The sequence below is a fragment of the Sus scrofa genome, chromosome 18 (assembly GCF_054392235.1).
Source record: "Sus scrofa isolate SSC_HxYL_T2T_F1_AM1 chromosome 18, Sscrofa_HxYL_maternal_Yorkshire_Landrace_v2.0, whole genome shotgun sequence".
Classification (NCBI taxonomy): domain Eukaryota; kingdom Metazoa; phylum Chordata; class Mammalia; order Artiodactyla; family Suidae; genus Sus; species Sus scrofa.
Genome location: NC_139400.1, coordinates 45,804,937 through 45,828,154, shown reverse-complemented (window position 1 = coordinate 45,828,154; position 23,218 = coordinate 45,804,937). Strand labels below are relative to the sequence as shown.

At 43.7% G+C, this 23,218-nt stretch overlaps 1 protein-coding gene across 10 annotated transcripts in view; it reads right to left on the bottom strand.

Moving 5' to 3' along the window:
- The window catches only part of ELMO1 (engulfment and cell motility 1), a 555,188-nt gene that overhangs the window by 414,300 nt on the left and 117,670 nt on the right, over positions 1-23,218 (bottom strand). For 9 of the 10 annotated variants that reach the window (XM_021079239.2, XM_085005795.1, XM_021079236.2 and 6 more), the window contains 2 exons: positions 16,057-16,097; positions 14,637-14,709 (listed from right to left, as the gene is read on the bottom strand). In XM_021079239.2, coding sequence (XP_020934898.1) covers positions 14,637-14,709; positions 16,057-16,097 — 114 coding nt within the window. Of the gene's footprint in view, positions 1-14,636; positions 14,710-16,056; positions 17,366-19,529; positions 21,242-23,218 lie in introns of those variants that run through there. The other variant, XM_085005791.1, reaches the window with a different exon arrangement.

Here is a 23,218-nt window from a genome sequence, read left to right as displayed (position 1 = left end):
GCGTATCTTACCAAACACAAGCTAAGGAGCCTAAGCAAAAAAAGTTAGCTGCCTGTGTAATCATCGTGTTATAGCCTCTATCCAACAGTCGGTGGTAAACATTAAATAACATGTCATAAAACCCACTAACATCTGAGTAATGCCGGTGGCAGCCTGAACCCTCCTCTCTCCTGCTCCCTTTCATTTACGTGACTCAACTTAGACTGCCTTTTTTTTTTCTTCATCCTGAAATAAGTACATACTCTTCCAAGTGCTCTTTAGAGGGAAAGCACCAAATGATTTAAAATGATAGCTCCCATCCAATTCCCAAACTCTAATTAGAAAACTCGAAAAAACACCCCGAAATGTTTTTAGAGACTTCAGAAAGTCTAATGCCAGTTTAGTTTGAGTCACTAAGAGCCAAGGCACCAGGAGAGAGGTGGGGTGACATTCCCAGAAAAGGAAAAGACTAGTAAAGCTTAATGCCAGAGCCGGACAGCTCCTAGGGAGTGGGGAAAGTCCAAGGCATCTGTCTGGATGTGTGTATAATACATTCCAGTTTCCATATGCTGGGCTTGATGGGTTGAGAAAGGGTAGAGGGAATCCAAGGGTTGTGCCTATCATTCTGTCTCAAACATTATCCCAGGAGCCAAATATCCAGGTGTGCCAGGTGGCTACCATCCTGCCCTTAGCTCAACCCCTGCTTTTTGTCTCCAACTAGTGAATTGGGAAAAATCCAATATGTTCTTAAAGATTAGTAACATTAAGGACGTTTGGGTTCCCGGCTTGGAGGAACTCAAAATGTAAGGACTGGGGTACAACACTAAAATTGTCTTGGTTCACAAGTGGCATGCTTCTCTAGGCTGAATGTTAGTGTCCCCCCCAAAAGTCACCTGTGAAATCCTACTGCCCAGTGTGACATTAGGAGGTGTGGCCCTTGGGAGGTGATTAGGTGATGAGAGGGGAGCTCGTGTGAGTGGGAAATGGGACTAGTGCTCTTGTAAGAGTCCCTGCTTCCCTTCTGTCGTACCAAGACCGAGCAATAAGACAGGGGTCTTTGAACCAGGAAGCACCCTCTCATCAGACTCCGAATCTGCCAGTACTTTTCCCTTCACTTCCAGACTCCAGAGCTGTTGACTGTAGTACACCGTCTATAGTGTTTTTGTTATCGAAGTTGAAAGGACTAAGACACTGCAAACACAAGATGATAAATTTCAAAGTGTTTTTCCTGTGAGTCAAGATTTGTGCTGCAACCTTTGCTCTGAGTGATTGGCTTTTACTGTATGTATGTCTAGTTCTGATTGCAAACATTTGCACTCCATTGTTCTTTGGTTACTGGAAAATGTGTCACCGAAGTGGAGTGTGACTGTGGTCGGCTTTTCCTTCATTTGATGAGAAAGAGCACGGAGGGTGAGGGCAGTGAATGCCAACGAGTATGTATGTAAGCTTAGAACTCTCTCTACTCTTCTGCGACCACTGCTTCCACAGAGCTGACCGCTTGAAATACAGAACCAAAGATGGGTGAACCACATGATTCTCAATGGATCCGCCAGGGTTAAAGAAAGTAAAACTCGCTTTCTCAGAACTGAACAAGCGCACAATTTGGGGTAAATTATCTGTCACGACTACAGTGTAGTTCTTAGAGGTTGTTGATTACCCCAAGGAGAAGAAACGGGATAATACTTGGACATTGTAAGATTCTTAGATCATCTGCCTAATGATGGAAGATTTGTATGATGTGAGGAACCGGAAGGTTTCTTATTTTTCCCTCCCCAGAGCTACTGCTATGAGCTAGAGATAAAGTCCTGTGGTGGACCAAGTTCTTAGAAACAGGTCATTTCTTCTAAAGAGGGAGCACTTAAATTCAGGGGACTGGGTTTAAGTATCATCTTATGAAATCTCATGAATCTTTAAAAATTTTAGGCAACATCGAGCACAGTATAAATACTCTGTGCGTGTGTCTGTGTGTAGGTATGTCATTCTTTTAGAAAGGATAATTAATCAGTTGTGAGGTACGGAAAGTCAACTTTTTAGCACTGGTTTAAGACTCTAAGAGGAGCATTAAAATTCATTTATTCACTCTACAATTCCTCCACTGAATAATCTGAAAGTACATGTGCTTATTCTGGTAATTGAATTAACCAACATCATACATAATTGATGAAGCAACTAATTGTACTTTCTATCTTACAAAGAATACTGTATCCCATAGACTCCACTGTCTTCGAATACCTATAAAATATGTTCAAGGAACCACGTGAGACACTGTACAGGGGACTCAGAGGTGGAACAGGGAGTTTTGGATTGTAAATCACTTAGCATCCCAGGGAGGGGAACATGCAAATTAGCACACAAACGGTTAAATAATACTTCAAGGCAACAATAAAGAGACGCAGGTCCTGATTAGCTGACCAATAAACCTGAGAGACAATACACTGCAGAGACAATAATTCCTATATTGTCAGCAGAGGAAGGGGAGAGATTTAGAACTGAAGGACTGAATGAAGAAATTCATCTGCAATACTGAAGTTGAGATTATCTCAGGCAAGCAGCCAAGGTTTCCTCCAGCTCAAGCAATTTAGGACCAGAAAAGAGGAGGGGTCAGCTGTGCTGCAGTGGCACTTCTTTTAATGGCGTGACTTCCAATGTGTGTTTGTCGTTAAGACTCATCTGCCCCAGAAGCAAGGATAGCATTTCATCTCTGTATCTCCAGCACTTAATCTAGTACCTGAAACGGAATGGGCCTGAGGGAGGGAGGGTAGGCAGGACGGAATTCCACGTTAGGAAAGATACACGAGGGAGACAGAATAAGGTTTATCTGGAGAATACTCAAGCAGTGTGGCTTAAAGACAGTTGGGCTGAAATGGAGACAACAAGAGAAGGCCAGCAAACTGAAAACGCTGACTGGGCTACACTGTGACACACCTTGACAGCCAGGTTAAGTAAGGAAGCTGGACTTCATTTTCTCTCTGCAACAGTGGAAACCAAGCAGAACAGTGTCCCCAGTTCAAGGAGCACACGGGACTACAGGAATTCACAAAATGAGTTTTCTTCTGCAGACAAAAAAGAATGTCACCTGTCATTCCACTAAACAAAGAATGCTGCCTGCCATTCTGGTGAACTACTAATGTCGCATCAAGCCATCAGCCACAGCAGCCCGCTGCTCTTGGTGCACCTGGGGGGGATTCAGGATGGAGAAAGACAGGACAGTGGCCCTAGACAGTTAAGATGCATATCTAAGGAATAATTTCAGTGAGCCCAGACCCTTGCATCCTCCCAAATGTAGAAAAGCACTAAAACCATTACCTTGAGATGCCTGCTTTTTGTGATGAGTAGTAATCTTTTGAGGATTCACTGAATGTTTTGGGTGTTTATTTTCCCCCCAGCAAAACCGCCTATACACCCTGGCTCCTCCCTTTGGGACAGCTCCTCAGAGTGATCTGAGAGGCTGTCTCCTGGGCACTGGTCCTCAGCAAAGTCTCTGAATAAAACGTAACTAGCAACTTTTAGGTGGTACATGTTTCCTCAGCCGACGCATTGCCTGCAGTGATAAAGAGAAAGATCCAGAGGCTGCTCACACGTCCAACAGGTAATAGTGAAACGTGGCACTAATACCAACTAGACTTATTAAAAAGTGTTTGGACCCCAGCCTTGACCTACTGACTCCACATCTCTGCATTGGAGGCCGTGATCTGCATTTAAGTTGGAGAGCTGCTGGTTTGGAACTTGAAAATACCTGAGTAGAAATGACACAGCTTTACTACCTAAAAAATACAGCACTGGACAACTCTGTAAATACATAAACAGGAGTTCCTGCGGTGGCGCAGTGGATGAAGAATCTGACTGTAGTGCGGAGTCGCTGCGGAGGTGAGGGTTCAATCTCCACCACCCAGCACAGTGGGTTAAACACCCAGCCCTGCTGAGGCTGCAGCTTAGGTTGCAGTTGTGGCTCGGATTCAGTCCCTGGCCCAGGAATTTCCATGTGCAGTGGTTATGGCCAAAAAAAGTTGTAAATATACTAGAAATCATTGCATTGAATGCTTTATTTTTTTTTTTAGTTTAATTTTATTGGAGTATAGTTGACTTACAATGTTATATTTGTTTCAGGTGTACAGCAAAGTGAATCGGTCATACATATAAAGTATATCCATTCTTTTTTCCCACACTATTGAGATCTTCCTGTGCTATACAGTTGGTTCTTCTTGCATGGTACACTCTAAATGGCTGGATTTAACGGTGTACGAGTTCCATCTCAACTAAGATCTTACAAAATCTCAAGCTTAGCAGAGAGCCTGGCACATACAGGAAGTCAGTACAAGTTCCTTTTCTGAATTACATGCATACATGGCTCTTTTCCTCCCGGCATGGCTGTTTCTTTTTGACAGCCCTGATTATGAGCTGGCAGATCCAGGACAAGAAGTCTGCCTAGAAGAGCTCAAAGCTTTCTAAAGGCTGGTGACAGGCTTATAAGCAGCCAAAAGGGTAAGAAGCATCCATACCAGAAGGCTTGGTTACAAATCCGAGGAGAAAGAATTTGGCAGCAAGGCACACGTGGACGTGGGGTCTTTAACAAAGGGAGAGCAGGCAGCAGTGTGTGAGCAAAGGCAAGGGGCAGGGCAAAAGGGGCAGCATGAGAGAAGGCTGGGAGTCAATCCCCAGGAGCACTAAGGGCCAGGGCAAGGTGAAGAACAGAAACATCCTTCTGCCCATTCCTGCTCCTGCCTGCTGAGAGCCAGCCCTGGAAGTGCTGGCCCAGATGCTGGTCACACCTGGCTGAAGGGTAACTTGCTGAGTCGGCCACGGTGGCTTCTGTTGGACAAATCCAGACTCTCTTAGGAGTCCTCTTGTGGCACAGTGGGTTAAGGCTCCAGCATTGTCACTACAGCGGCTGGGGTCACTGCTGTGGCTCAGGTTCAACCCCTGGCCCGGGAACTTCCACATGCCAGGCGTGCAGCCAGAATCTTTCACCACAGGCAACAGAAAAGGCAATGTTGCATAGGATGTGTGGCTGGGTTAGGAAACTTACAACGTTCCTGGGCTCTGGTTTGCTCCAATTAAGATGCCTGTTCCAGTGAAAGGTTTTTGATCACCAGTAACAGACCTGTACACGGTGGTTTTAAGGGGCAGGGCTGAAAAGCCACAGCAGATCCTCTCATACGGATGGAAGGACAGGACATCAGGGTAGGAAGCCTCTCCCTCTCTCCTCCTCTGACTCCCACGCAGGCCTCCATCCCCACTTATCTCAAGCCTCAAGCCTTTCTACAGCCTGGTTTTACTGAGAACTTACAGCTGGGGTTGCAAAGCCCTGTATTCAGCTTATAGGAAGATATATCAGCATATCAACTTTGACTCCATCTGACCTTCCCTTCCTAGCAAACACTTGCACCCAACTCACCTCTCAATTTGAGAGTCCCCGGAGAGAATTCATGGGGGTTCACCTAGGGTAAGGTGTCGACTTCTGGTCCCCTGAGCTATTGGGGAGCAACAGGGAAGGGATGCGTGGCACCAGGCTATGAGACTGCCCTCCTAGGAGCCAGTGGAGGGGCAGCCCCCAGGAAAAGATATGCCTCAGTTTGCTTCGTATTTTGCTTGGTGATGGTGGTCATGTAACACACTCTGATCTTTTTCTACTCTATAACAGTCCATTTTTAATGCTCCTTTAGCTTACTTAACTGATTTAACTAATAAGTGAACACCAATAGTTTGAAAAGCCCTGCGATTGTCTCTATTGTCCTGTAATTTTATCATTTAAAAACAATTTTATACTTTTCACATTATAGTCGTCTAGGAGAAAACTCCCCAATCCTTTTCCCAGTAATTCCCAACTCCATAATATTTTAGCCACGTTTAAAAGATGAGCCAAGCTGCCCAGAGGTGTCTTTGTATTGAGACATCAATACAAAACAGAGGTAGATGTAGTTACATGAATGGCCCTGATCTCATTTACTAGACAGCCTACATCCATCACACTAAAAGCCACATTTGAAATTACAATTGCCCGAGGCCATATACAAATTTGAATTGTTTTCATACAGTGTCCTTGGGCCAGCTGCATGACATCCCTGTTCTCAACTTGTTCAGTGACCAACAGGGACCCATACCCTCGCGTTAACCAACCCACCTGAGAAGCACCAGCCACCGTCTCTTTGCAAAGCCATCCCTTGGACTCACTTCTCTTGTTCCAAATGGGAAAAAAACCTAACTCTGCTGGTAATGTACGTCCCTCTGGGGAATCAGCAATTCCTTTTTTTTTTTTTTTTAGGGCCGTATGTGAGAAGGTCCCAGGCTAGGGGTCGAATCAGAGCCTACACCACAGCCACAGCAATGCAGGATCCGAGCTGCATCTGTGACCTACACCACAGCTCATGGCAATGCCAGAAACTTAACCCGAGAGAGAGAGGCCAGGGATCAAACTTGGGTCCTCATGGATACTAGTAGCATTTGTTACCTCTGAGCCACAACAGGAACTCCGAATCAGCAATTCTGATCAAACTGGGTTATAAATCGAATCAAATGCTTTTTGGAGGACTGAGAGATGGGAAAATAAGTACTATCAGCAGAGGAAACCATGGAGGGAAAAGAGAAGATGGAAAGATTTCCATCTCCGGCATCAAGAACTGGTGTGCCTTCCACGTGTGGCACAGCGTGATGAGAACTGCTGAAATTCCTGCCTGTCCCAGAGCAAGCCCGAGAGAGCGAAACGCTGGATCAGACTCCCTGGGTCCAGCTCCAGCTCTGTTACTCACACCCCTGAGCCCAGCTGGACTCTGCAGTATGAAGCATGGAACAATCAGACCTGGTTCACAGGCTTACTGGGAAGATTCAAGTACAACTAATAGCCTCTGCGAAGTGCTTAGCTAAGCACCTGCCACACAGTCCGTATCTATCAAATGTTCAGGGCAGTTGTTACTGTCCCTCAACTAACACCCCAGCTAACCTGCCAAGGGGCTCAAAACTCATGAGAAGAATTCTGTCCTTGATTGAATGCTTTTCCTGTTATTCTCTCAAAGTTCAGTTCAGATCTGCTTAGCCCACTCCAGGACCCTTTTGGATCCTTCTTCTCTTCTATAATTATTTGGTTCCTTCCTGTGCTTCCTCAAAACCTGTGCCTGCTTGAAGGCTTTCTCCCTGACCAGACCTTGAGGTCCACGGATGCAGAAAATGAAAGGGACTCATCTTGCTAAGCTCTTTGGAGAGACCAGTGCTCAAAGCATGAGAGCTGAACTGAATTCCACACGATAATTGAGAGCAGTCTCCTAACCTGGTCGGATATACCAGTTCCAGGGGCACACAATCCCCATCTGCCTGTCTGAGCATCCAGAGCACCTAGGAAGTGGGAATGGCATTAGAAATGGCTGCCCCTCCATATATCAGGACAAAACTTCCATTCAAAAAGATACATGGATGCCTGTGTTCATTACAGCACTGTTCACAATAGCCAAGACATGGAAACAACCTAAATGTCCATCATCGGATGGATGGATTAAGAAGATGCGGTACCTATATATATATGCAATGGAATATTACTCAGCCATAAAAAAGAACAAAATAATGCCCTTTTGCAGCAACATGGATGCAATTAGAGATTCTCATACTAAGTGAAGTCAAGTCAGAAAGAGAAAGACCAATACCATATGATATCACTTATATGTGAAATATAAAATATGTCACAAAGAGTTCCTGTCATGGCTCAGCAGAAATGAATCAAACTAGCATCCATGAGGACACAGGTTCAATCCCTGGCCTTGTTCAGTGGGTTAAGGATCCGGCATTGCCGTGAGCTGTGGTATAGGTCACAGATGCGGCTCAGCTCCTGTGTTGCTGTGTCTGTGTAGCAGGCTGGCAGTTGTAGCTCCAATTCAACCCCTAGCATGGGAAACTCCATATGCTGTGGGTTCAGCCCTAAAAAGACCAAAATAAAAAATAAAAAATAATAAAATATGTCACAAATGAACTTATCTACAGAACAGAAACAGACTCACAGATATGGAGAACAGACTTGTGGTTGCCAATGGGGAGAGGGAGGGAGTGGGATGAGCTGGGAGTTTGGGATTAATAGATGAAAACTATTGCATTTAGAATGGATAAGCACTGAGGTCCTGCTGTATAGCACAGGGAATTATATCCAATCACTTGTGATAGAACATGATGGGATAACATGAGAAAAATAATGTGCATATATATATATATATACTTCCTGTATATATATATGGCTGGGTCACTTTGTCGTACAGCAGAAATTGACAGAACATTGTAAATCAACTATAATAAAATTTTTTTTTAAAAAAAAGGACCATCAAAGGACCCCACTACCTTCCCAATGGTCCCCAAGGCCAGTGTCGCAGAGAGGGCTTGGATGAGGCATTGTTATCGCTACTTTTACAAAATAAGGACTTACAGAAGTAAAACACTGCCAAGGTATATCCTTATATTTCACACATTCTGAAGTAGGTCTTAGCACAGGAGGACAAAATGGCATTGTGAAATCATGATAAACCCTCAATTGTCCACAAGCATACGAGCTCCTAAGGGTGTCTGCTACCACGTCTGGGGACTTACCTGTCTGCTTAGGGTTAAGGAGGACAAGGCAATCTCCCTGTTTGCCTAAAAGGTATGGTATTAGTGCAATAATCCTACCTTTGACAACCTCACAATCCAGACTTCCCTAGTCCATACTGAGGGCAAGATTATCTGTCAACTTCCTCTAGGTCATCTTTTTAATGAATAAGGAAGCCACAGACTAAAACGGGTAACCAATATTCACTGGCTGTAACTTCCTGTATTTATTTTCTTGAGGCAATTACTGTCAGGATCACTGGCCTGATCAGCAAAAAAAAAAAAAAAAAAAAAAAATAGGCATCATAAACAAACCAGGGCCTAGGCAGTGGGGAGAGAGGGTTTCCAGGAGGTGACATAGAGAGCTTTGGAGGCAAGCCCACCTGCGTCCACGCTTCAGCTTGACCACTGCCCAACTGTACGACCTAGACCTAGACAAGCTGTTGCATAATCTCTCTCTGTCTCACTTTCTTCCGCTGTAAAATGGAGATAATAATACCTGCATCATCAGACTGGAATGAGGATAATGACTAAAACGCTCAGCACTCTCTCATATAAAATTCTTTTTCAGAAGACAAATTCCCCTGAAATACTTAAAGTAAACACAGTTGGCAAAAATAAACAAGTAAGGCTACATCAAACTAAAAAACTTCTGCACAGCAAAGGAAACCATCCACAAAATGAAAAGGCAGCCTAAGAAATAGAGAAAATATTTGTAAATCAAATATCTGCTAAGGGTGAATATCCAAAATATATAAAGAACTCATACAACTCAATAGCAAAACAAACCGGTACAATCCAGTGTTAAAAATGAGCAGAGGAATTGAATAGGCATTTTTTTCGAAGAAGACAAACCAGCAGCCAACAAGTATATGACTAATTAACATCACTAATCATCAGGGAAATGAAAATTGACATCACAATGAGAAATCACCTCACCCCTGTTAGAATGGCTATTATCAAAAAGGAGAGAGAGAGAAGTGTTGGTAGATGTGAAAAAAGGGAACCCTCAACTGGTCAGTGGGAATGTAAAGTGGTGTAGGCACCACGGAAAACAGCATGAAGGTGCCTCAAAAACATAAACATGGGAGCTCCCACGGTGGCACAACAGGATCGGTGGCATTTTGGGAGCGCTGGGACGCAGGTTGGATCCCTAGCCCAGCACAGTGGGTTAAGGATCCAGCGTTGCTAGAATCTAATACCTGGTCCTGTGACTCTATATGCCGTGGAGTGACCAAAAAAGAAAAAAACAAACAAAAACCTAAAAATAGAACTACAATAATGATCCAACAGTCTCACTTCAGGGTATACAGCCAAAGGAAATGAAAATGGGATATCTGGTATCCCCATATCCACTGCAGCATCATTCACAATTGCCAAGATGTGGAAACAACCTAAGTGCCCTCAAGGGAGGAATGGATAAAGAAGTGGTGTCACATACAATGGACGATTATTCAGCTGTGAGAAAGAAGGAAATCCTGCCTTTTGCAACAACGTGCATGGATGGATCTTGTGGGCATTATGCTTATGTGAAGTAAGTCAGACAGAGAAAGACAAATACTGCATGGAATCACCTATTTGTGGAACCTTAAAAAAAAAAAGGTCAAACTCACAGAGACAGAGAGTAGGAAAAGTGGTTGCCAGGAGCTGAAGGGTTGGGGGAAATAGAAAGAGGTTGGTGAAAGGGTACAAAATTTCAAGTTATAAGAGAAATGAAATCTGAGAATCTAAGGAAACATACAATGACTTAGTTGCTAACACTGTGTTGCATAACTGAAATTTGCTGAGACTAGAACTTAAATGTGACCACAAAATAAATAAATAAATGAGCTGGAGTTCCTATCATGGCTCAGCGGAAACGAATCCAACTAGGAACCAGGAGGGTTGCGGGTTCCATCCCTGGCCTCGCTCAATGGGTTAAGGATCCAGTGTTGTCATGAGCTGTGGTGCAGGTCGCAGATGCAGTTCGGATCCTGCGTTGCTGTGGTTCTGGTGTTGGCTGGCAGCTGTAGCTCCGATTCGACCCCTAGCCTAGGAACCTCCATATGCTGTGGGTGTAGCCCTTAAAAGCAAAAAAAAAAATGAGGTGATGGCTGCGTTAATGACCTAGATGGTGACAGTCCTTTCATAACGTACATGTATATCAAACCACCATGGCCTACCCTTAAATATCTTACAATTTTATTTGTCAAGTCAACCTCAATAGAGCTGAAAAAATATAAATTCTTTCCCTCTCTCTCTCTGTGTGACATCATCCTGAAATATGAGAACTTCTGGGGCAGAATCCGAACTTGTAAAGAGCTGAATCTTAACTTTCTCCGAGGTATTTGCATGCCATACTTCTGCTGAACACTGCTCAACAACCTGGCATTCCCCTCTCTTGCACTGAAAAATGGAAGTTAATGGCCCAATAAGCAAATGAAGACAATTTCAGACAATAGGCTTGGATGACCTGAGAAAAGCAGGGGAGGTGCCTCCCTGAGGATCTTACAAGACACTCAGCAAACATCCATCAGTTACAGAATGTGTTCGCTTGCCTGGCTGGGGCTGGAGAATTTTAAAATTACAGGTGATATTCTATCTCTGCCAGCGGAGGGGGAGACCATCTCACATACAAGGGAAAATCAGGCCCTAGGAACATGCACAAGTTTTGAAAATTAGTCACCGGTTACCATGGTAACACAAATATTACCTAACAACTCACTGGGCTGTACGTAACCAAGATGATGCTAAATACGTTACTTTAAGAATGGGAAATGGGCTCTATTTTTAGGAAAACTTGCAAGGAACTAGATGGACCTAACTGCAGACTGAAGGCAGCCCAGGTTTGCCCCTGGGGACCCAGGATTGGAGGTCCTTCTCCCACCCAGTGTGTGTCAAGTTCTGTGCAACATGCATATGCCACGGTGCCCAGTAAGAGCTGCAGGAGGAGGAGTGATGACATTTTATTTATAAACAAAGAGCTATGATTGAGAAAATAAGTCTTCTCATTCCCTAAGCTTTTAGCAAAGGAAGAATCCCTGCTACCGGCCAATGAAGAGAGACAGATTGATGACAGATTTAGGTAGCAGTTCCTTTAAATTCAACATTAAGGATTTCCTCAGGCTAAATAAGATTTCCCAGAAAATGACTAGGATGCCTGATAACATAATAATTTTCCCATTGTTCTGAGTAGTTTGAATTTTCTAAGTAGATACTAATGTAAATTAGAATGAAAGCGTAACTAGAATCTATACATTATTTTTCCATTGTATGAATTGGTACATTATTCCAAGAATTGGCTGCACACAAACACTCCTAAATCAAACTTAGCACATGACTTCTGTTTATGGTGCCCAGTGCCCAGGACACTTGGGTCCCATCTCTTCAGAAAAGTGACCCCATAGCAGGTTCCTTCAAGGAACCCTTGGGTACCACATCGGAAGGCCATTGGCGGGCTCTTTTTTTTTTCTTTTTAGGGCCGCACTTGTGGCATATGGAAGTTCCCAGGCTAGGGGTCGAATAAGCACTGTAGCTGCCAGCTTAGGCCAGGGCCACAGCAACACCAGATCTAAGCCACATATGCAACCTATATACCACAGCTCACGGCAATGCTGGATCTTTAACCCACTGAGCAGGGCCAGGGATCGAACCTGCATCCCTATTGATACTAGTCAGATTCTTAGCCCACTGAGCCACAGTGGGAACTCCCCATAGAAGGCTCTTAAACTGCAAAATCCTAGGCCACATCCAAGGCCTGCACATTCTGAGTTTCTGGGGTTGGGATGTGAAAATCTACATTTTTAAAAGGTCCTCCCTGCGTGCGATGCTTACATTCCCTAGTCTGAGAATCCCATCCTTAGTAATCTCCAAAACAAGACTTCCTGACAATGATGACAGAAGATAGGACAGCCACCAGGGGACACAAGCCAACACAGTTAATCCGAGGCAGAGCTATGGGTGACTCAATGGCTTTTGGGGCAGAGTCCAGGGTAAAAAAATTAGCACAATATACATGTATTATATATGTGTATGGGTGTGGCACAAGTTTTTCACAAGCAACATAGGTGAAGTACTCTGACCTATTCTACTCCACTATATTCCAATTTTTAATGCTATGGCAACCAACTAAGTTGATTTCACTACCCACTAATTGATGATTATAATTTCTACTGTCCTATACTTTTATCACCTCATTTTCACACTTTTTCATATTATATCCCAAGTAGTAGAAAGCCATCCAATCTTTTCCAATAATACTCCAAAAAGTCACACTATTTTAGTTACCTTTAAAAGATGAACCAAGGTGAAATGAGATCGCCTTCTGTTTAAGGAGATCAACAGCAATACATTTAACAGCTAACATTTAACTTTTATTTTTATTTATATCCTCTTTATCTCCCAAAGAATAGCATCCAGATTATATAAATACAATATAAAATAAATGAAAAATCTTAAGAAAATGAGGCAAAGGGGAAATAAAGACAGGGAACTGTTTGCGGAATGCAGCAAAGGAACAAGGAGAAGTAATAAATACAACACAGGTCAGGAAATCTAGTCCCTTGCTAACGCTCAGCTTTCTGGCAGTCGGTGTGTGGAGGAAAACACGATCAGTTAGGAAAATTCCCATGCCCACTGGGGAAGAATACAACAATTCTGAGAAGCACTTCCAGGCCTCTGGCAATCCTCCCTGGGGGCTGGATGGAACACCCCTCCCCGCCCTCCCCACCTCTGCAGGGTAGAGCGAGCAGTCACAGGGGGCCCAGGACCCCCACCACTGCCTCCACCTTCCACTCCCGCGTGGTTCATGGGTAAACTTACGCTCACTCTAGGGACTGCTGATGGGCACAAACAAAGCTCAGGAGGCTTTAGGTCCCCAATCAATTCTCCCCTTCTCCAGATCATTTTGTATCCCCCCCCTTTTTTTTTTCTTCTTAGGGCTGCACCTGCAGCACATGGAAGTTCCCAGGAGAGGGTCGAAGCAGAGCTGTAGCTTCTGGCTTACGCCACAGCCACAGCAACGCCAGATCCGAGCTACGTCTTCTACCTACACTGCAGCTTGCAGCAACACTGGATCCCCGACCCACTAGGGTCAAACCTGCATTCTCACAGATACTAGTCGGATTTGTTTCTGCTGTGTCACGAGAGGAACTCCCCATTTTGTATTCACTTCTGCCACAGCGCTGACCACCTGGTTGTGATGAAATCTGTTCACAGAGCTCACTCTCCCCTCCCCACCAGGCCCAAAGGTTATCAGTCCCACGGAGACAATAGCGGCTCCCATGCATTTCAGTGAACTCTCCATAAAACTGAACTGAATGTTAAACTTTTCTAGAAATTCCCCCAAGAAAAAGTGATAAAAACACAAAGATCTAGACATGCTTCTTGGTTCTAGGGTTTATTACCCCTGAGATACTAGCCAAGCCATCTGATTTTTATGATTCAGTGTCTCATCATCAACCAAAGCTAGTGCTGTGGCCAACAGATATAACGTGGCTGACCCAGTTCCTGGCACACAGTAGGTGCTGAATCAATGTTAGTTTTCCCTTCTCCTATCAAGGATCTCTAAGATATTAATTGTACTTGTTGCCAGAGCCATTGTAGTCTTCGCAGCCCCCTCCTTCTCCTCCAAGCTTCCTAAAGGGTGAAAATCATCCAGGAAGAAAGTCGCATTCCCAGGAGCCACAGAACACTCACTGCCTACACAATGCCACCTCCGAAATGGGTTTTTATCATTATTTCAATTACTTTAAGCAGGGATTAGAGGTTGTTCCAAGAGGAAAAAAGAAAGAAAGGAAAGCTAGACTAAGTCATTAAGTATCAAATCAATGCTTTAACCAAGCAATAAGAAAGAGAGAGAATTAGTAAATTCCCTGTTAGAAGGCAAATGCTGTTGCTAAAACAGGATGCAGAAACATATTTGGTCTTCGCTCTTGACTGGGCTAAATATCCCCTTGTTAATGCTAAAGTCACTGTTGTTTGCTTTGCAGACGCTATTTTCGTGGAGGGTAGAGATGTAAAACTTAGACCAGCAATGTTTAGTTCTGAGCAGAGGAAACATCAGCTATGTTTTGATTTCCTTAAATATCAATATCCCAGATTAAATAACACGGGTGACCTACCTTTTCTGTGATATAGAAGTTTGAACTATCAGCATGCTGCAGTGCAAAATACTCATGGTTGGCAAGGGACCACCTGAAAAATACAAGCATAAACTGATCAGGAAAACAAAAGAGGGTCATCTTCCTGTTTATGGGTTGGTGGCGTTAGATGAATGAAACACCCTGTGAATAGATTTGGGCCCGTACCCAAGAGATACACAGTGGCTAAAACAAAGCAGAAGGGCCTCAGCCCCCTTTCATGACCCTGAGACCAACCATTTCAGATGTGAGTGGTCTAGGTGTTACGCCAAGCCTACGGTGCGCCTTTAAGTATTTCATCTCATGGCTTCGAGGGAGGGATATTTAAATAGGAAGTTACATTCCTGCCTATTATGAAGGAGTCTAAGTAGAGCAGAGAGAGGAAAACAAAGGAAATCCGTGGCAATTTCATTTTTTAAATTGAAGTACAGTTGATTTACAATGTTGGGTTAATTTCTGCTGTATAGCAAAGTGGTTCAGTTATACATACATACATTCTTTGCGGGGGGGGGGGGGAGCATGTCTTTGGCTTGTGGAAGTTCCTGGGCCAGGGACTGAATCCAGTCCACAGCAGTGACAATGCTGAGTCCTTAACCAATAGACCACCAGCGAACTCCCTTATACATTCTTATACATATTCTCTCCATTACGGTTTATCACAGGATATTGAGTGTAGTTCCCTGAGCCACACAGTAGGATCTTATTGTCTATCCACTCTGTATATAATAGTTTGCATTTACTAACCCCTAAGTTTTTGATAATTGCTGCATTCCAATCACCTCTATATTCTACAATCCCCAGTCAGTATGCTTGCTGTAGACTGGAACATTTCAATTAAGGATCCCAGGTCTTAAAAAAATTCTAGATAATACTCTATTCACAGTTCTGCTTTAAAAGTTAAAAAAAAAAATGTCATACAACTTCCACATGTACGTGCTTTTCCTTCGAATTGTTAAAGCAACCGGAGGAAAGGAGGAAAGTTCACTGTCAATGTGAAGTTCCATGTGGCAGCACAACCACCCACCGACTGGTCTTTAAATTATTTTATCTTCTGTGGGACCTGAACGGTCCTCTCACTTTATAGCAGACAAAGTATGTACTTAACCTTGGGAGCTTTAGACTGCTCCCTACTGAGCTGAATGAAAGAACCACAACCTTTCAAAATAAATAAAACCCACCCCAGTGTGCACATAACAGCCCTTCCATACTTTCTACTTTTTGATCCAAAGAGATAGTTTTTTGGGTGTAAAAGGCAAGGGAAACTTAACTAGTCCTTCCTGGAGTCTTTGGGCAGGTCAAGGCATGACTTAATCAATGGTATTTTACAATTGTACAAGGATATTTTATTTGCCTCTCAATTTGTCGACTGGAGCGCCCCAAATAAACCCTGATTAACACTTACCCATCACAGACTTCCTTTATTATTGCAGACAGTGGTTTTTTCTGAAAAATAAAAAAAAAGGAAATACTTTCTGTTAGTTTCATTTCATCATTTTCAGCTTAAAAAGAAAAAAAAAGGAGCAGCCTAATGAAGAGATATCTAAGTAAGGAGAATTTACATTTGCTATTCTTGGTGGTTGTCAGTGAGTCTGTTGTTTTTCTCAAGGTGATAATCGACCAGCCATCACCAAAGGTTTATCACTCTTGTGGTCCTTTTTCTCTATACTTAACATCATTAGTTGAACAAAACTTATGTCATAATTAACTTAGCTGCGTTAAAATCAGGATGAAACACAGCTTTGGTCAAAGATCTCATAGGCAATGAGAGTCATCAAGGTCAAATGACAATCAGAATTCCTCAGGAGTAGTACGTGAATTGGGCAACCAGCAGTTTGGTTTTATGAAAATAAGCTTGGATTGGGGATATTTTTATGAGAACACATGGCAAGTGGAACAGGAGGCATGGTGACATTGTTCCTACAAAGTGCACTGAATTCTTCCCCCAACCAGGGCCCTGGCAAATGCCAATCATGCAGCAAGCAGCTTGAGCAGGACACCCTGGAGTAATGAGACCTTGACACCATGTGCCGTGGTGTCAACTGGCGGCTGACCACAGCTGTGCTCTTGGCACAACAGCCACAGCTGTGCTCTGACTGCCTCCAGAGAGAAAGAATGTAGTGAACACACACACACAGATACACAGCTTGCCCGGAGATGTCGAAACTCTTTCTGCTTTGGATGCGAAACCAACCCTGGCTGTCTCCTGGGATGGGCAGTAGTGTGTCAACCAAAGGAACACATCACAGACAAGAAACAAATGGGGAAGAAAAACCAAAGAAATATAACACAGGGTCCTGGATTTCCAGATACAACCATAAGAAAAGCATCTGAACACGTTCTCTTCCTGCCCCTCTGAAGGGCATGGTGATCTGGGGGGAAGGGATCCTGAATCGAGCAGTTCAAATCCTAGCCGTGTCAACACATCTGCAGTAAGACCTACAATTTCCTTCATTTCCTGACCTCAACTAGTTTATCTGTAAAGTGGGTACAGAACCTACTCACTCCTCGGGGCTGTAATAAGAATTAAATGATATTAACTGAGAATTAATACGAAGGAAAAAAAGACTCAAAAAAAAAAAAGTTAGGGTTCTACTTCTTTACCCTCTCATGTCACTGGAAGGGCTCCATTTTCTCCTTGCATCTTCGCCCTTGGACATGATCCTGCTAGGTCTGCTCTCGTAGTTATTTCTGAGCTCTCCTCACAGTCCTTTCTAAGGACTGATAAAGGCTCCAACACCATCCTCAGGGTTCATCCAAGGCTCTCCCTCCCTCTGGAGCTCCAGGGTCTATGACTAGGTCCCCCACCACATTTTCAAAAGAATGTCTGCTTACAGCTATGCACACAGTACACAGGAGAGGGACTTAGAATCGTTGAGGACTGGAAAGACGGTGACATTCTGAGTGGGGCTCCTTCAGAATAAGATTAGAAACGGAGACTGGGTTCTATGGCGAGGTTCCACGCCTGCACCTTTGCAAGAACTGTCCATTGTTTATGGCTTTTAGCTGTGACTTGAGTTGTGAGGGGCAAATGTATTCTCACAACCAAAGAACAAAGAAACATTAGGAACAAAACTTTTCCTGTAAGATGAGGGTTTTGCTCGTCCATCTGCCAGGGACCTCTCTAGGCGATCATGGTGTCATGAGGACTTAGAGGTCTCCTAGCCACCTCATCTGACTTCTTGCATCCTCAAAACTGAAAGATAAGTAACAGGGCCGGATTCCAGGCTTAAACTCCCCTGAAAGGACAGGAAGCATTGCTACTGATGTAGGAGAAGGCATTTTAATTACAGCTTTCAGAATTAGAATTCTTAGTATAAATAACTTGGAGGAATTTCTTGGATTTTAAAGCAGGTCTGATTCATAGATGCAGAATCAAGTTTGAAAAGACAGAAGCCTGAGGACTTCCAGAACTGTTATAACTGGAACATTCTGAAGATGGACCTATGAAAGGAATAAAGACTATGGATGAACAAAGCTTAGAGATTTAATAGAGAAAGATTACAATGTTAAACCACAGAGGAAAGGGAATCCCAGTTAAGTGAATATAATGCACCCATAATGCAGCCTCATCAATTAGACTGAATGTGACGTAAGGACAGGGCTGGTCCCACGGCCTGCTTCCTGCATCTTTATCTGCTCCAATGAAATGGTGGCCCCCACCATCCAACTTAATTCCAATGACTTTACACAATTCTTATCTCCCTTAATCCACCCACCTTATTTGACAATGTCATTACTACCTTCTCTTTTGAATCCCTCTTTCCAGAGGTGCTAGATTTTCTTCAATCTCCTAGTTATAGCCAATGATCCTTCAGTAAAATCCATTCATTATTTCTCTTTGACGTCTAGCTTCCTCCCTCCAAATTTCTGTTTCCGTCTCTTCTGCTTTTCCTTAACTGGTCAGTTCCTCAGTCACTTCAACTGCCCTAAGTCTACAGCACAATCCCCAATACTCACTTGCAAATCTCTGACAATGTGTTAGAAATGGCGTGTTAGCTCTCCTTCAAGCATCTTATTAAATATACAGACAGAAATCCTCACTCTCGGCGCTCCCTACCCATCAATCCAACCCAATAATTGCATGCCTCCACACCTCCCTCCACCCCGGCCATGACTCTCTGTCTCATTATGACACTAGTACGGCCTGGGAGCATCATTAACCTTTATTTCTTCCCTCTCCAGGTCTGATTTATAGCAGGTTATGTAGCATTTTCCTCCATGACATTCACATCATTACTTCTTACCTCCTCCTCACTACTCTTCTAAAATCCCGGCACTCCTCGTTCCGACTCCCACCAAATAAATCGCACTCCAGTCCCTTCACCCTTCATTCCACGTCCTCAGCCCCAGCACCTTTCCTGAGGATCAGTCTCTCATTACTAGCACTAACTACTGGCCGTCAATTTCCAATCAAATGCTCCACTGGCCTATCAAACTTGGATTCCTAGCTCCCATTAGTTCCTGCACTGGCTTTGCCTATTCTGGCAGTTCTCCCATACATCTTTCTAGAGAACTTATCTTCGCCTTCTCTGTTTTGTGATGCATACACTTACAAGACACTGACTCTCATCATTACTTCTTCCACAACCTCCTTCCCCTTTCCAGACCTTACTACCACCTCTGACTAACATTTTTCAGGATCTCGGCACCAGATCCCCGCAAATAGGTCTTGGCATCTCCAGTTTCTTTCTCGCCAAGCCCCACATCGACTATAACTGGGCAAAAATCAGACTCTCCCCACAAACTTCATGCATGTCATCCTTTTGCTCAAATGTCCCCTATAAATCCCGGTGACCATGACCCATGTGGTATAAATCCCTTAGCTCGTCATCCAAGGCCTTCCACAATCTGGTCCCAAGCAACCTAACATTCTACCAAGGTCGTGCATGGTCTCCATGCTGGATTAGCTGATGATTCACCCCCCAACAAATCCCAGCCCCAGACTTTCACTTTACACCACTTGCTGAAATGTCCAACTCCTCCCTTCTGTTCTGCTACCCCGGAACTCTTACCTACCATTAATCTCCATGTTAAAGCCACCTCCTCCAGGCAGAAAGTCCAGAGATCAGTCCCTCTGTACCTGGCACCTTAAATGAATCACTCCTAAGGACTTAGTATATCTGTTTTATCTTCCCGTCCCTTGAGAACAAGGCGTTTTAATTCTTCTTAGTAACCTGCTCCACCTCTCAGTACTAGTTACACAGTAAACAGGTGTTCATAGGATCAAAGAGGAGACAGTGCATTTCTCTTAAATGCAAAACCCCATATTCACTAACCTTCCTTTCAGAAACAAAAACAAAAAGAGGCTTGACTATAAAGCAAACCACTTGGAAGGACAGCCTGGATTAATCAACATACACCCCACTTCCTACCATGTAAACCACTGCGGGGTGGCTCTGAGCAGCTGTTGAGACACGTGAAAGCTGTCACTACTGCCTGCACAGACTACTCGGTGAGTCACAGCTTGGAAGCGCATGGAGCCAGTCAGCTGATGAAGAGTGTAATTCAACAGGTGATAAAACAGATCCCAGTCAAATGACTGTTGCTGTCTCTCAGCCTGGGCCACGCAGGTGAGCAGGACTACCCTTGTAAACAACGACTGAACAAAACACCCCAAATACGCTATTCTGGTGGCAGCACTTTTCTCACTTCCTCTATAAAGCCCTCAATTTGATGTAAGCCCCTTGCCTGACTTACATTCAAGCCAAATACTGGCTCTAGGTTTTAGTTAACATTTGCTCAGGTTACATAAATCTTTCCATTTGCCCAGTTCTCCAAGACTTGGGTATAGGGGACAAGTTCAATACCTTGGTAGCTTTCTAAAGGAAATTTGCAGAATCATTTGCCTTTTATTTCATTGACAGAAAAGTCCAGAGAAAGGAAACTCTGATCTGAAATGGTGAAACTGGTTCTTCTCCCTTTGACTCCATAAACCCTAAAGGAACTAAAAATAAATCCTATACTCTATTTGAACATATTTGGATTTAGACTATTGAGGCAAAATTATATTAACTGCCTCAGTATAGGCAACGAAACTTACCAAAATGTGTAAGTTTATCATAACTTACAAAAACTGTAACTAGATCCCTCAAGCTTTTTGTTTTGAAGGTCAAAACTACCGTTCGGACACAGAAGTGAGCTGAAGTGGGGAGAGCAGGAATGTCTTTAAGGGTAACCTAGAGCATTTAAGAGTTACCCTTAAACTGCACACAGATTTCTCCATGCAGGGGATCAGCGGTCATGTGTACTCTATAACCCCGTTCCCTTTAACAACAGTGAGATCCTCTTGCAGCATATAGAAGTGCTTCTTCCCTTTATATTAATCTGGGAAAACTTTAATGATGGCACACATATTTAATTTGCCAAAGTATGCATTTCCATATGACTGTGATTGGCAAAGTACCATGTGCCAAGAGTCATTTTCAAGGAGTAAGCTTTTTCCCGTTGTTTTTTGCAAAGTTATTCCTCTCTTTTCATTTTAAGTCTTATTCTCCAAAGGAATTCCTTGATTCAACTTAATTTATTGGAGACAGTAAGAGCAGAAAGAAAATTTCCTATCCCAAAAGACTTGTTCATCTACTTTTTATAAAATCAGCTAGATTCCTAAAGATGGCCAAATTCTCTGGCAATTCATTTTTTTTTTAATTTGTTCATTAGAGTTACAATATTCCGTCAATTTCTGTTGTACAGCAAAAGGACACAGTTATCTATCCATATTTTTTTTCTCACATTATCCTCCATCATGTTCCATCACATGGAACATGTGATTAGATATAGTTCTCTGTGCTATACAGCAGGACCTCATGGCAATTCACTTATTCTCTACGTCTCTGACAATCCTCTCTTCTCTCTCCAGTCCTTAAAGTGGGAGTTCGTCCTCTGCTTTCCTTTCTAAACGCTCTCCCTTGACTTTGATGAAATGCCAGTCCCCTAAGTTCCTGAATCCGCACCTCCCACTGTGACCCCTCTTCTAAGGTCTGGTCCTTCATTCCCCACATCCCCTGCCTGGTGGAGATCCACAAGGATGTCCTGCCACCCCTTCAAGATGCACACGTCATCTTCTTCCTCACTCAGCCAGATCCTCCTCTTGCCTCCTTTTATCTCTTAAAAAAAATGATCAGTCTCCCATCCAAATCTCAGGGTTCTTTTCGTGCACAAGAGAACCCCAAGATGAAACATCCTCGGGAGTCCCTGGTTATTTATTTCGGAGGTTGTGGGGTCCAGCCTGCTTTTCCTCGGACATGTCCCAGCTGTTGTCCCTCATCAGTGCCCCCTCCCCGAGGAGTGCAGTTCCTATTCAACCACCTGTTCCTGTCCGTTGGCAAAGGCACCTGGCTTGCGGACTCCACCCAACCCACATGCTCACCTCGGAGCGCTCAAGTCTGCCGCTGCCCACGTTTCTGCCCTGACACTGGCCCATGGAGGCTGGTAGCTCCCCCACCCGCTGTGATACATCCTGTCTGTCAGCAGCTAAGGATTGTGGGCTTCTCCCTGCCTCTGACATCCACTGCTCAGGCCCTTGTCTGGCCCCAAATAGGCATCACCCCGAAAAGAAAGCTTGGCTTCACTGAAAGCTTATTCATTTCAAAGGTTTTTAAAGACATGGGGGAAAATGCTCATGAGATGATATTAAGTGAAGGGATGCTAAAAAACAATTGGAAGGCTGAATTTTTATCAACGACTTGCTTTTCTGTATCTTGCCCAGAGTATGAGGGCTTGAATGACAGAAAAGGATTTCCTGGAATTGAACCCCAACTTCTGCAGTCCCTGATTTTGTAGCTTTAGCCCTATTACTTCTCTCAATGTTTCCATTTTCTTTTCTGAAAATAAAATCAGGACCTTGCACAGTACTGAAGATTAATTGAGATGATGTATGCAAAACCCTTGAAATAGTACTTGGAGCAAGGCAATGGATAAATGTTACCTATGAATAGCTTCTTTCACTTCTTATTTCCTGCTTGGACACTCTACAGGTCCTTTTTTTAAAAGTTGGTTAAAGAAATTAAACACATGAATGAATGAATAGCCAATTCCTCCTTCTTCCTCGAGCGACTCCGGCCTCCGGTGCTGCCTTTGGCACTCATCCCATCCTGTTCTTTATTCTTCGACTCTTCATTTCTTTTGCCAACCAGATTACACTTCATTGAAGGCAGCGACTGCCTCTGAGACATCTCTGTCACCTTCCCAAGTGAGTGGCTGCTAGGCCGTAAGGCGTGAAATTAATGAGAATTTTTTTTTTTATTAAGAACACATCTTCTTTTTTCAGACTTTTAGCTTCTTTCCCTTTTTTCCAGTCTCTTCTGACTGCCTCTGAAGCTTAGGTAGGAGCTAAAAATGGACGGCCACAAGAGAAAGCCAGGAGCAGTCCCCAGTGACCACGACGCAGCCACCTTTCCGCAGGGCCAGGGTCGCAGAGGCCTTTCATTGCAAAACCATCTTCCACCAAGACTTGACGTTTTTGGTCCTAGATTATTAAAAAGCCTTTCTTGAATGCTTTAAAAGCATGTGACAGCTGCTTTATTTTGACACTTGGAGGTGGCACAGCACAGCACTTAGGATTTTAC